This window comes from Limulus polyphemus, unplaced genomic scaffold (genome assembly GCF_000517525.1).
Source record: "Limulus polyphemus unplaced genomic scaffold, Limulus_polyphemus-2.1.2 Scaffold2552, whole genome shotgun sequence".
Taxonomy (NCBI): Eukaryota; Metazoa; Arthropoda; class Merostomata; order Xiphosura; family Limulidae; genus Limulus; species Limulus polyphemus.
The window spans coordinates 148,763-164,608 of record NW_013668162.1 but is presented as its reverse complement, the minus strand read 5'-3'; the positions used below and the strand labels follow the sequence as shown (position 1 = coordinate 164,608).

Here is a 15,846-nt window from a genome sequence, read left to right as displayed (position 1 = left end):
GTATATATATATAATTGTAGTTTGTACCAGTGATGTTATTTACTAACTTGTTTTATATAATATTGTATATATAATTGTAGTTTGTACCAGTGATGTGATTTACTAACTTGTTATATATAATAGTATAAGTAGTGTGTGTAATTGGATAGAACTGTATTCATAGCTTTTTTGGAATTGATGTTTTATAAATATAAAACTTATATGAACATTTTAACCTTTAATTTTGATTTAATGCAGGATTTAGATTTCCTTCCTCTACGTGGGCCTATTAAACTGAAAGACCCAGACAATATTTTCCACTTGATAGAGTACTATGGTCTGGATCCAAACAGTGTTCCTGACAACCCTTACCAGGTGTTCTTTGGACAGTGGGTGAGGTGGAGCTCTTTACTTACTTATGTGAAGTAAATTTATTTTTACAATACAAATTGCATTCATGCCATCTCTGTTTACTTAGTTGTGTGAAGTAAATTTTATTTTTTATAATAGAAGTTCTGTTGCTGCTATCTTATGCCAATGACATTTGATAATTACCAATGCTATAATTTGTTTAACGTTTTATCTAATTCTGTAGCATTTCATTAAACATTAAACAACAGATTCTTTTTATAAATACCTGAAGAGTATATTTCATGAAATATTGAAAACAGTAATTTATTCCAAAATAAAAAGATTTATTTCTCAAAACATCACTATAATTATTCAGTTACTCTAATACTTTTTAGACAAACTTTATAAGATTTTGACATTGATGAATGTATGAAGGTATAAGTTATTTTCTTTGATAGTCAGAGTGAAGTACATTCTTTTGATTTAAATATTCCAGAAGGTATAAGTTATGTCAAGAACAGAAGTTTTTCATCTTACAGTTTTCATAGCCTCTCGAACCTGTCAAGTAAATATGATAACTTTGTTTTATTTGTTATTATTCTGTACTCTAACTATACATGCTCACTTTATTTAACCAATTTTGTGACCACAACAACAACAAAAAAATTACTATTTTTTTCTAGAATGACTGTAGATTGTAACAGAAAATTACAGTTATATATCCTAAATAGTGTAAAGCTCATAACAGTTTGTCTGTTTCATTTAATTTTATTGTTTTGTTGCTCTTTGAGCTATGAAACTATTCAAACTGTGTAATAAAACTATAAATTATGCAGCTCAAGATAGAGTAAACAAACTAAAGTACAAGAAGCTCCTGTGCATGCCTTGCTGATTTTCTTATTTAACCTAGTGAGTTTCTGATTTTTACATTTTAACGAGTTTTACAACAATAAATAAATAAAAAATATAATAAAAAAACAAGAAATTTAGCATTTACATCTGACCTCTTGTTTTTTGCTCTCGGTCCCCAACAAAACTAAATCCAACTTCCTTTGTATTGATGGTAGTAGTAGATAAATATGCAAAGATATACAGTGACCTATAAATACTGTAATTTAACTGGCTTACTAACTAAGCTATAAGTGGATTAAATATGCAAAAATATACAGTGACTTATAAGAACTGTAATTTAACTGGTATACTAACTAAGCTATAAGTGGAGTAAATATGCAAAAATATACAGTGACTTATAAGTGCTGTAATTTAACTGGTTTACTAACTAAGCTATAAGTGGAGTAAATAATTCCCTTAACTGGTCAACGTGGCCTCAAGGTCAGCAACAATGAATCTGTAGGCCAAATAATTCAAAACCTATCATAAGAACAAGCCAACCTTATATGGAAGTCAGTAAATTGAAATATTCTCTTTCTATTAGTTATTATTAATCTACTAATAAATATCAGAGGGAATTATTGACATTTTTTTGAATTAAGGATGTGATAGGAGGACATAGTATGTGAGTTTGAGTTTCTAGTTTATACTTCCACGAAGGAAGAAGATTGGATACTATAAAATTAGATTTTCTTAGCAATATATAAATTATAAATATGTAATTATCTTAAATGTCATGAAGAAGTAGTAAGAAGTTCTAAAATGAGCTATTTGGAGTGAACAAGTGACAATGACATGGAGAAGTGAAGATTGAAAATTTACTTAAACATTTTCTTTTGAAATGAAGAGATTGAAACTTAAATAATATTAAAATCTGACTTTTTAACCCATGTTTTGATGCCACTTTCATTGTTGTACATTGATAATAAAGTATTTTAAATAAATTTTGATTGTAACTGTAAAAGATTGTGACGTGTGCCATTTGGCCCCCACCTGTACACATATACAGTTAAAAGAATTAGGTAATAGGTAATGTAGCTAGCCTAGAGCACAAGTAATTAGACAATGTTTAGATCTCATGAATATGTATGCAAGTGAATATCTGATTATCCATTTAAACAGAGTGGAGTTTTCTTTAATTTCAATCAAGCTCAGAGTTGTTAGATAATTAGAACTTTGTGCTGAGAAGATAAGCATATCACAAATTGTTATCCTCAGTCAATGAAAGAAAACATAATATGACTATAAAATAGAGTCAGAACCCCATCTTTATTTTGCATTTCATATTTCTTGGCATAATTTATCATATTTATCAAAATGGTTTAAATCTAAAATATTATGAAAAACCTAAAAAAGTCTGAATGCCCATATTCCTGGCAAGAATAAATTCTAAAGCTTGTTTTAATCATAGCTTTATACAAGTTTAATGATAAAATTTACTTATGTTGGTGAAACATAAGTCTACTTGTATCTTCAATATTATAAAAGCATTGATATAAATAAACCCCTAGGGATACTTAATGCAGAACCCATGATTGATAATTGTTGTTGAGAGGACTTGGTCATCTTAATCACCACTGGCTAGCTTGTACTATTCTTGTTACGTATGGTAAATGTATCTTTGTACATGTGGATTCGTATCGCTAATTGTCTCATGCCTAATATTTTTTACTTTAGTTTATTTTCAAGTATTTGGTTTTACATACTCATTATAGCTGTAAAGATCAATGTGTAATATTTTATGCATGTTAAGTGTGTAGTCGTATTAGATGGGATAAATCAGTTCATTACTATAAGTATAATAATTTTAAAGATCATAGTTTAATGTTATTGTATGGATAATACCTTAAGTCTGTAACAAATGTGCCTCGTTAGTAATTGTTTGTTTTCTAAGACTGTTGGAAAAATAATATTCATTTCATATTTTTGTGTTTTTGTTATGAATTTCTTAAGATATGTGATGGACAGCGACATCTGATCACCCAGATTGCTTTAAAAGACAGGAAGTTCATAGGAAATACAAGCATGGACCCTAAATTGTCACTGATCATGGCCAACATGGCTAAAATATGTCACGGTGATCTTGTATTAGATCCATTTGTCGGCTCAGGTATGTGTGATTAGAAGTTAAGAAATATAATAACAATAAGTAATAAACTATCTAAGGATATTATATGTAATGAAAAATATAATAATTATTTGGCTCAACCTATCATACATGGTGTATTGGAAAAACAGATAGTAATAAACTATATATGGATATTATGTATGATTTGGAGTTAAGAATCATACATGGTGTATTGGAAAAACAGATAGTAATAAACTATATATGAATATTATGTATGATTTGGAGTTAAGAAATGTAGTGTGGTTTGTTAATTTAGACATTTGTATTGTTATTTAGTCAGAGCGAGTTTTCATGTCACATTATGAGCATGGTTTAGTAACTAGAACCTTCTTGAAAGATTAGAAAATGATTTCAGCAGTACAAAAACCCTAATTAGTCTAGAGTATAGGATGACTGATTTGTGAGTTTGTTATATTGGATGCTTGATTACTGAATTACTGAGTTTGTCTGTTACTGCCAGCCACTTACTTCAGTTTTGGGAAAACTGAGTTTGTTTCTTGATAGATTCTTAAAAATAGAACAATTGTGATATGTATGAGAAAATTAGCAAATGAAATTGTTGTGTTAGCATTTACTATCAACTTAAATCTATCAATGAGCATTAGTTAACCCTTTTGCAACAGGTAGGTCACAACTTATTACACAGGTATATTCAAAATGTATTTAAACTACATTATTATCATTGTATATGAATAAACTTGGCATCTAAATGTAGTCAAAAATCAAATTTTAATGTTATATAAATTTTAAGTTCTTAATTTTTTAAAGTAATATTTCAAAAATCCTCAATCTTCCCTAGTACGAGAATTGTGACATTTGTTTTCTAAGTCTTCCCTCGTCTCTAATTTATTTACCACCTCTTTGAGAAGTACAGAATTTAAAGTAAGTTACTCATTATAATATAGATATTACTCAGGTAAAGCTAGATTTTTAGTTTTTAATCTTGTTTGTTTATGGAAGAATATACTAGAAAATCAAACCCACTTACCACACCCACCTGCCACATCCTCTTTTTCACAAATTGCCAATAGTCCTCTCTGATGTTTAATACTATATTATTTATAATCAATAGAAAGCCAGAGTTTTAATCTATCAAATGACATATATTATGTTGTTATTCTGTACAGAGAATTGTTTCACCTCCAGTTTGAAGCTTTTCCTTATGGTACTCACGTAGCTGAATTTTTAAAGGTTTTTAGCACATATTTTGAAAGCCAGAAAAATTATAGGACAGTGTTTGCTTTGTGCATGTTGGTATTCTGTTTTCTTATGTGCATTATTTAATTAAATAATTATTTAGTGTAGTAGTGCCATTAACATAAGTTTCATAAAAAGTTGACAGCAAAAAACAAGAGGAACCAGTTAAGTAGACTATTTCTTGTTTATCATTTTTTACTTTTTATTTATTATTATACAAGTAACTAAAATGTAAAAATTTGAAACTTATTAGGTATGATAAGGTTAGATTAGGTAAGATAATGAAAAACAATGATAAAAGTTCTTAGCGAGCATCTCTTTCATTACATAACTTGTTATGGTAACATGAACTTCATGTTTACCATGTGACTAAATGTAGCAGGATTATTAGTTAGACACAGTTCAAAGAGTAATAAAATAATAAAAATAATATAAACTGATGTATATTTTTAAGAGCTTTAAGATATTTAGGATAAACAATTGTAGTTTCATGTTACAATTTGCAGCAATTCTAGAACGAAAAAAAAATTTAGATGTATTTCATATTTTTGTTGTGATTATGTGGTTGGTTAAATTGACCTATTGGGTATAGAGTTAAAGCAGAGAAAATAACTGATAAAAGTTAGTTTTAGTGAAAAAAAAGTTTGATATTTCTTTAGGAGGTATTATAGATTATGCAAATGAAATTCCCATACTGTACATCACCTCTGCGCATGCCACAAGCCTTGAATATCTCACCCATCTTTGAATCAACTGATTCATTTGCATCTCACAAATCACCATGCAACAAACCTTCACCAATAAGAGTGCAACATTGACTCCCTCTATTCAATTCTACTGAAATATCACTTCTTGTTTGGCAGTACTTGTTATAACATTTAGTTTGTGCTCTCTTGAAGTGTTTTATTTTAATATTTTTCCATATCTTTGTATTAATTGCTCTCAAAAATTGTTTACTTTTTATTAAACAATAGTGATATTTGTAACTTGTTGAGTTATTCCGAAGTGGAATTATTTTTTATTTCTACCTGGTTACAGAACTTATTATTCATTACAAAAACTTTTCATTTGTTTCTGCCAACACAGTGTTGTTTGGTTATTCATTTTGCATTATGAATTCTACTTTACCACTTTGGTGGTTATATGTTCTATTAGCACATTTACAAAGGCTTCAGGCTGTGGTACTCCATGGGAAGAGTTTTGGGTTTACTTCATCAGGAGATTGATCATCCAATGAAGTGACCTTCGTCGGGCCTTGCCTCGAGTTTGGGAGCCCACACATTTGAAATACAGTCTGCTGACTTTGGAAAAATAAGATGTTTTATTTTTATGGTTTTTGAATAATTTTATTGTTAATATTATTATCTGTATTATTATTTGGGTTCCATAACATAAGTCTCATTAGATTGGTTAATACTCATAGTTAAGTTCAGGTTAGCAATTAGTCTTAGTTGTATCGTTTCTCCTATATCATTTGCTTAGGCTTACCATGGTCTTTGTAAGTTTGTTATTTTAGGATTACCTGTAATTCATCTTACTGGTATGTCAATTATTAGTTTAACTATATTGTTTTTTTTTCTTCCATACCTCACATCTCATACATATGTTATTGTTACCACACACTTTTTTAATTTTATACAATCACGTCTATTTCATTTTTGTTATTATTTCTCTTTTATCTTAAGCACATAGTTTATGTGGAACCCTTGAGCCAGGGTTCACACAAGTTTCTCCTAATACTTTAAGTACTTATTTTTAGGTTAAAATTTTTATTTTAGTGCTTAGTGATATCCTTTATTCTGTATTGTTCAATTAGGCTTCACAAGAGTTTGTTATTTTTGGTTTACCTGTATTGTACTGCTGGGTTAATCAATAGTTAGGTTAAATATCTTGTTCAATTAGGCTTAATAAGTATCTGTTATTTTCGGTTTACCCATGGTTCTGTTTAAAGGTTAAGTGATAATTAGGCTAAATATATTTTGTTCGACACATAACGTCACATACATATGTTTATTTCATTACACAATTTCTTAACATTTCAGCCTGGCATGGCCAGGTGGTTAGGGCGCTTGACTCAAAATCTGAGGGTCGCGAGTTCGAATCCCTGTCCAACCAAACATGCTCGCCCTTTCAACCGTGGGGGCGTTATAATGTAACGGTCAAGCCCACTATTCGTTGGTAAAAGAGTTGGCGGTGATGACTAGCTGCCTTCCCTCTAGTCTTACACTGGTAAATTAGGGATGGCTAGTGCAGATAGCCCTCGTGTAGCTTTGTGCGAAATTCAAAAAACAAACAAACAAACAAACAATCTTTAACATTTCCATTATATTGACTGTTTCATTTTTGTCTTTCTTTATAGTTTATACTTCTTACCATTAATTACCTAGATTTTGTCAGTTTTGCTCCACCTTCTCATGGATTGCCTTCCAGGCCTCTACTGCAGAATCTGCTAGGCCTATCTCACTTAATTTTTAGCCGTGTTTCACAGTATATTCCCCTTCTCATGACATTGTTTCATGATTATCTTTTTGTCTCTCCTTTTAGAATGGGTACTTGCAAGCCTCACCCTATACAGGATTTAATTCTTTTTGCCTTAATTTATCATTAGGCAGATTTTCTTCCTGATTTTATGTCATTTGCATCTCTGTTAATCCTATCCATTTTATCCCCTACCTAGTTTTTTTAGCTTTGTTTTACCCTATCGACACTCTTACAGTTCATGTTTACCTTCTATCTCCTTTCCTTGGTGTACTCCTCCTCCTTCCCTCCATATTGAGGTGTTTGTCATCTTCAGTTCATTCCCTCCACACATGGCTTCTTTGCTTTTAGAATCTTCTAGAATGGGACACTGCTGTTTACCATCCATTGCCAATAGAGTCTAACAGTCAGTTCTTTTTATCCACTGGACCATTTTTTGGGATACTCCTGTACATTTAGAATCACATGGGGTAGTTGTTTTTTTGTTTCACTCTGAGATATTATCATCTCTATTCATTTTATATGTTTGGCACTTGTCCATCCTTTACCTGTCTTACCTATGGGTTTTCTTCACTTGTCTTGTTTGATTAACTCTGATTGGGGTTCTGGATTGATTGATCCTACCTCAATCACTTCTTGGGTCTTCCCTGTTTTTATCACGTTTGGGTAGGCTATTTTTTGCATGATTGGGAATGCCCAGTACACGTTCTTATCTTCAATTTTTTCTCCATGTGATTAGGTACCAGTTTTGTGTCTTGATCTTTGGACTTGTTTTGGTTTCATATGTTTTTTGTGGGGTGGTCTGCATTTTGCCTGACTTCCACGTTTGTGGGATTTTACCAACACCATTCATTGGATGTCTAGCTTTGGTTACCTTCTTTCGTATTGGAGTAGTCTCAACATACTCTTCTACTCCTTCCATAGTCAGCTTGGGTAGTTGGATTTTACAGTTGCATAAGTTTTCCTGTTACATACCTCACATTCTAGTCTTTTTGTGAGGTGTATTTTTAAACACCCCTTCCATCAAGACCATCCATTCTCCTCCCTGAATGCATTTGAATGTGTTTTCTGTTAACCAAGCCTTTACTTTGGGTTTTTCTCTTAATTTTCTTCTTTATCTTTATGCATTGATAGTTCAACATATCCCTCATGACATCTGATTCACCACTTCCTCCCCCTCTTTTGGATTGTTTCTCTTCTCTGATGCTCATCTCTAAAGGTGGGAGTTGTGGTTCAGTTAGTAGGAGGCTTCAGGATAATGGTGTCCAGTTGAAAGGTCTTATTCCCTTCACACCTGGACACTTCCACCAGTCACACTGTTTTTCTTGCCTGGTTTCAATGATTCTGTTTCATTTAGACTTTTTGACAGTGGTGGCTTATAGCACTCACCAAAGTGATACGCTTTCTTGTTCCCTTTGAGGTAAACAGTGGATGTCCTTTTAATTTTTTGAACCAACACACTTGACATGTGTTTCCTGGAGGGTCGTGTACCAGGTACTTTGTCCTCATTGCTAATTGATTTTCCAATCCTCACATTTTCTCCCAAGGAGTAACCTCCTGATCCTCCTAATTTTTGGTGGCTTTGCCTCCTGTGGGGTATTCTTCCAGATGAAGTTTTTGAATCTTTTATCACTTCCAAGTTAGTTACCTTTTTTGTTTTTAGTCTGTGGTTCATTATCCACTTGCTCTGGCTGTCATTAAGTTCAGACAGGTTTACATTAGTTTTTTACTTATTCCATGTCTTCTTCCCTAAAATTTGTGCATCCATGTCACTCCAGTTCAGATCTTTCTGATTGATCTTTCGTGGCCAGCACTGCTTTGGTTTTCTTGACTGTTTCGGCTCGATTTGTTTCTTTTGTACTGGATCAATTTTATTAACCTACATTTTAATGGCTCATGTAGGATATTTTATTCAACTTTTTTCTTTCTTACCATTATCCACATTTCTTCTCAATGGGATCCAGATGACCTTCTCTGTCCAGTACATGTTGTGAGTTGTTTCATTGTTTTTAATGCTTCTTTCCATTAAATCCATTTCCCATGTTTCCTCTCCTTACTTCACTTCTTTGTTTATGATTTTTTCCCCCTTCCTCTCTTACCCATTGGGTTTGGATTGTGATTCTATTGGTCTTTTCTTTCTTGTCTCCTTCTTACCATCTTCACTTACTAGTGTCTTCACTCCCATCATGCATGTCTCCCCTGTCATCTGTTGGAGGTACTTTGTATGTCAAGCACTGGGACTACATCTCATACATTCATCTCCCATTCTCTGCTTTGGGTAGCTGTTTCTTTTTTGTCGAGGTACCGTCATTCACCTATTGCCATCCTTCATTCTTTCATGAGACAGTGACTGGGTAAGTTACCTTTTAATATATAAATACCTCTTCTTTTTCAGGGGCATGTCTCTCTTTTTATTTCTGGTTCCCACTCTGTGTCAAGTATTCTTTAACTGTTCAAATCCACATGGTAAGACCATGTCAACTTACATATTATGATTCCATGACCACACAACGCACATTGCGGAGATGGAATGTTCCACAAGATCATTTGGAGGTTTATCTTTGCGATAAGTTTGCTTCATACATTTGCCCCTCCCAGACCATACTCTCCCATGTACTACATGGGTAAAGTAGAAGGGGATAGCTGCCCATCCCTACCATGCTTTGTATTGAATAGGGTTTTGTGGTTACCCATTGCACTGTCTCAGGTGTTGTCATTCCTCCAGACTCTCCACTGCACTTTCTACCCCCTTTTCTTCTAGTGGAGTTTGAGAGTCCTCACCACTTTCCCGTTCCAAGCTGCTGGGATGGTGGACAATGGAGGCATCCTCCTAAATGTGTTAATGAAATATGAATATTATATATAAATGATTATAAAATCATTCATTTGAGAGTAGAGCAATTGTGTTCTCCTGGTATAGATTACATGATATCCTCCACTACGTATAAGTGGAGTGAGCCATCAAAATTGCTGTTCAACCCTTTGATTGGGATCCCTCATCCTACCCCCAAGTGGATGTTGGTTCCCAGTAGCTGGGTTTTGGACTTAGAGCTGAACCAATCAACACAAGTCCTCACACATGTATTACAGATACCTTTATTCCCTCACTCATTTATACTCTTGTTACTCCATCTGTATTGTGGATCACGGTGGAGGTACTTGCAGATTACTATGGTTCTTCCCCTTCCTCTATACCTCAACTTGATGTTCTTATTATTCCTAGGATGTTACTGTGCTTGGGGCAGTTCCTGTCAATTTAAAATTTGAAGATGCTCTACATTAAGCAGAAATCTTTTTGGTGCCAAATGTCGGGTTCCTGGATCAATCAGTCAACTTCTCACATTATCATGTGCCCTGTTCATGGACTGGGGGGTACTAGATTTCCTCCAGTCTCATGAACTTGAGGTGAAGACGATATGATCCTCTTTCGTACCTCCACATGGGTGTTGGTTCCCAGCAGAATCGGTTTTGGATCTACTTGACTTGCCATGTACAGTCTGTCGCACCCTAGCCATTCTGCACCTTGGGGCACATCCTTTTAATGTTACCAACTTTTATGTTTTCTGGGATTGAGTTGCATAATTATCATATGGGTTGGATCCCTATCCTGCTATAGTTCTCTCCCACTTGGATGTGCTCCTCTGTTTTCCACCCATATATGCAACATCTTTCCACAATAGGTGAAGAGTATACCTGGTTCAGAAGTGGTGCAGTTTCCTACATCAGATCTTTGATTTCAAAGATCTCCTCTTGGGGGATGACCTTCAGATGCTTTAGAAGGATGCTTTCTTTACCTTGCACCGGTCCCTCATCCTTTCAGTATGGGATTCTAGCTGTTATGTGAGAAGAGGTAATCCGTATCGGAAGTTATAATTTTCCTATACTGAAAATGTATTTCTGATAGATACTTACCTCCCCACTGAAAACCAGTGCTTCAATTTTCTGTCAAAACTCGAAATGATAGTTCAGTAGAATTGAATAGAGGGAGTCATGCGTCAAGAGAGGGGAGGGTTGTTACTTGATGATTTGCATAAAAAATACATTGAAATGAGTCATTTCCAGATGTGGGAGATTCAAGGCTTGTGGCATGTGCAAAAAATATTTTTGTATATAGAGGGCAGCACTGAACAAGAATAGCAATTTATGTGAGAGGAGGTAATTACCTATTGGAAATACATTTTTGATATAGGATAATTATAACTTTCAAAATTTTTAGATCAACAAAAGTATTTTTAATCTTAACATCAAAATCACTTTGCACTCGGAGCAATCAACACTGTCTTTTTGTATTCACAGACAAATTTTCAGTAAAGATACTTAATTAAAAAACTTATTTTTTGTATACAAAAGGCTAGTAGTGTTTACTAAAAGTTTCACAGATTTTGTGAACATACATTAAATACTTTCAGAGTTATAGTATATATATCTTTATGGTTTCATGATGGTTCTGAAGTTGTGTAAAATACAGGAACCTGTTGCAAAAGGGTTAAGCTAACTGGAAGTCCAGCAAATAAAACCTTTTTGTTATCATTAAGTTCACTGGGCTTTATGTATTTTATTGAAGAACCTGCCAAATGATAGAAGCCGCTAAACATTAGTAATGATTTAGCCTAAGTCCATCATACATGATGTAGTGGGAAAACGTAATAATAAACCATCTAATGGTACTTTGTATGACACATTGGAAAAACTGATAGCAATAAGCCACCTAAAGGTTACTTTGTGTGGTGCAGTGCAAAAACTGATAGCAATAAACCACCTAAAGGTTACTTTGTGTGGAGCAGTGCAAAAACTGATAGTAATAAACCACCTAAAGGTTACTTTGTACGACACACTGGAAAACTGATGGTGATAAACCACCTAATGGTTACTTTGTGTGATGCAGTGCAAAAACTGATAGTAATAAACCACCTAAAGATTACTTTGTATGACACACTGGAAAACTGATGGTGATAAACCACCTAATGGTTACTTTGTGTGGTGCAGTGCAAAAACTGATAGTAATAAACCACCTAAAGGTTACTTTGTATGCTAAATTTGTTATGAGTTACACAATTGTTTTTGCATGTGGACACCTCATTTGGTATGGTGAAGTAATGATAACTAAAATTTTAGAACTTTAATGTAAAGGATTTTTTTTTAGTTTGAAGCTAACTTTATGTACTGATGAGTGTACTTTATTGTGTAACTGAAATCCAGTTACCAGAACTAAAAATAAAAATAGCTGCATAGAAGTATTTAACAGATAAGTTTTACGCTTTCATTTGTTAAAACACCATGCCCTTGTATAAATTTGTTTTTCTAGTAAACGATAGGAAGATTAAAATATAACACTGTATGTTATTTTTAATAGGTAGTTTACTTGTTGCTGCTGCTACATTTGGTGGGTATGTGTGCGGTACTGACCTAGATTTCTTAATGGTACATGGAAAAGGTAAGCTTCAAAAGGTGTTGAGAGTATTACTTGTAAAGAAGTCTTAAGTATGTGGACTTTGCTTTATTGTACTGTATAATTTATTTAACATAAATTAACTAAAAACTGTAAAAAATATTTTATATCAGTTACTGCATTTATAAACTGGACAAAAAGGTAATTCATTTGTACCATATTTATCACCTAAAAACAGGACAAAATATTTTATATCTCTAAAAATACCCCTTGTGTATTTATATTGGACAGTGACCGTTTGGAACTACAGAGTAAATCATTCCTTGTTTATTTATATTGGACAGTGACTGATAAGAACTACAGAGTACAAAGTAAAACATCCCCTGTTTATTTATATTGGACAGTGGCCGTTTGGAACTACAGAGTAAATCATTCCTTGTTTATTTATATTGGACAGTGACTGATAGGAACTGCAGGGTACAAATTAAAACATCCCGTTTGTTGATATTGGACAGTGACTGATAGGAACTACAGTGTGCAAAGTAAAACATCCCCTGTTTATTTATATTGGACAGTGACTGAAAGGAACTACAGGGTAGAAAGTAAAACATTTAATATTCATTTATATTGAATATTGATTGGTGTGAACTGCTGGATACAAAGTAAAACATTTAATATTTATTTATATTGAATATTGATTGGTGTGAACTGCTGGATACAAAGTAAAACATTTAATATTCATTTATATTGAATATTGATTGGTGTGAACTACTGGATACAAAGTAAAACATTTAATATTTATTTATATTGAATATTGATTGGTGTGAACTGCTGGATACAAAGTAAAACATTTAATATTTATTTATATTGAACTAATTAACTAATCCTGTAAAGTATTAATAAAGTATTTTTATGAACATCAAATAATTGAAACTGTCTGCACAAAATTTCAGAAAAATATATAATCAGTAATGATTCAATTTATTTGTGTAGTATTTTCAGAAGTTTCTTCTATACATTTAATTAAGAATATCTAGCTTTTAAAATTATATATATTATTGTTAAAACATGTTGATAAATTCACTTAAATATTTACATCTGAATTTTCATCAAAACTTTACCAGACAGAATTAAAAATACCTGTAAGTTAGCACTTGTCAGTATCAATAAAATAGAGATTATTAGTCTTGGTAGTGTTAGTTGAATTTTTATAGTTGGATGTTGATTTGGAAATATTTCCACAACACTATGAGTTATGTACATTTTTAATATTGAAATATATACTCAATACTATGAGTTATATACACTTAAAATTGAAATTTATACACAATACTATGAGTTATATACACTTAATATTGGAAATAGATACAAAATGCTATGAGTTATACACACTGTAGATATTCGAAGTATATACACAATGATGTGAGTTATAAGTATCTTTAGTATTTGAATGACCAGTCACTGTATTTACAAAGAATATGTATTTTTTTTCCTTAAAAGCTAAACCTACTCGGTGCAACCAAAAGAAAAGAGAACCAGATGAAAACATTAGATCCAACTTGAGACAGTATGGTCTTGAATCCCATTATCTCGATGTTATTGTTGCTGATGCAGCTCTTCCAGTCTGGAGTGACCAATGTATGTTCAGTGCTATAATTGCTGACCGTAAGTATAGGAATAATAGAGGTTATTCTAAATCATTGTGACAAGATAAAACTTGTTGATTTTAAGTATTAGTAATCAAACGATTTACTAGTTAGCTGTTAAATGCCAACAGAAAATATATGGCTTAGTGTATTCCATGTAAAATATGGAACAGCAAAATTGTTACATGCAAAATGGAAAAGCCAGACTTACGTTCAAGTATTACATCAGTTACAAGTACTAGATCTTTGATTTCCAGTGTTTTTGTTATCAAGAACTTCCATAGTGAGTGAAAAATGTAGGCCTTACATTCAAGTATTACATAAATTATAAATACTAGATATTGGAATTCCAGTGTTTTTACTATTAAGAACTTGAAGTAATTAATACACATATCGGTTCAGTTCTTTTCTAAAGTAATTTTATCATACTTATCCAACATTGTGTCTTTAAAGAGAGAGAGAGAGTGGCATGTTTTATTTCTAGCTTATTATTCAACTCTTCATTGTAATTATACAGTTCATATGTTAATGCTGGTTTCATTTCTCTAGTAGAGACTGCTTTGAAGTAGATTTACCAGCTGTCTTTGTTTGTAAACAGTTATTGTCCACTATTCTGATCCTATTTGTAATTAGTTTGATCTGAGTGGTTATTATATTAGGTTCTGATTGTATATTTCTTTTGTCAAGACCCAAAACTACACTACCGGGAGTCAAATATTTGGTCTGATAGTTCAAAGAGCAGTGTAGTAGTCAGACATTTCATTCTCCATTCCTACTTACATTGACTTCAATTTCTTAGTAAGGAAGAGATACTATACAGTGTTCAAGTTTTAATACTACATCAAATTTCTCAACTAAAGTAATTCCATGATATTAAAAACTCACTTTCTAAACTAAAATAATCTCATAATATTAATGTTAAATATTAACTAAATATCGAATCCTAAGTAAAATTGCATTATGTCATTAACTTCTGAACCCACAGTGTGCATTGAAATATGTTGCATTACAGTACACACTATACTTTTAAATGTGGAACCTAGAAGTGGTAAATGTCATTACAGAAGGCATATGCACTCCAGGATAGTACAGTTTTTTGACATGGGTTGTCTGGAAGTGGTAAATGTCATTACTGAAGGCATATGTATTCCAGGATAGCACAGTTTCTGACACGGGTTGTCTGGAAGTGGTAAATGTCATTACTGAAGGCATATGTATTCCAGGATATCACAGTTTCTGACACGGGTTGTCTGGAAGTGGTAAATGTCATTACTGAAGGCATATGTATTCCAGGATAGCACAGTTTCTGACACGGGTTGTCTGGAAGTGGTAAATGTCATTACTGAAGGCACATGTATTCCCGAATAGCACAGTTTCTGACATGGGTTGTCTGGAAGTGGTAAATGTCATTACTGAAGGCATATGTATTCCAGGATATTACAATTTCTGACATGGGTTGTCTGGAAGTGGTAAATGTCATTACTGAAGGCATATGTATTCCCGAATAGCACAGTTTCTGACACGGGTTGTCTGGAAGTTGTAAATGTCATTACTGAAGGTATGCACTCCAGGATAGTACTGTTTCTGACATGGGTTGTCTGGAAGTGGTAAATGTCATTACTGAAGGCATATGTATTCCAGAATAGCACAGTTTCTGACATGGGTTGTCTGGAAGTGGTAAATGTCATTACTGAAGGCATATGTATTCCAGGATATCACAGTTTCTGACAGTGGGTTGTCGTGGAAGTGGTAAATGTCATTACTGAAGGCTGAGACTGCCAGGCACG

The 15,846-nt window shown here is 32.9% G+C and overlaps 1 protein-coding gene across 1 annotated transcript in view; it reads left to right on the top strand.

Annotated features, from left to right (window-relative positions):
- Nucleotides 1-15,846, top strand: part of LOC106467280 (tRNA (guanine(10)-N2)-methyltransferase homolog) — a 43,290-nt gene that overhangs the window by 14,911 nt on the left and 12,533 nt on the right. The window contains exons 4-7 of the mRNA XM_013927614.2: nt 238-372; nt 3,175-3,331; nt 12,378-12,458; nt 13,914-14,078. Of these exons, the coding sequence (XP_013783068.1) occupies nt 238-372; nt 3,175-3,331; nt 12,378-12,458; nt 13,914-14,078 (538 nt within the window). The remainder of the gene's footprint in view (nt 1-237; nt 373-3,174; nt 3,332-12,377; nt 12,459-13,913; nt 14,079-15,846) is intronic.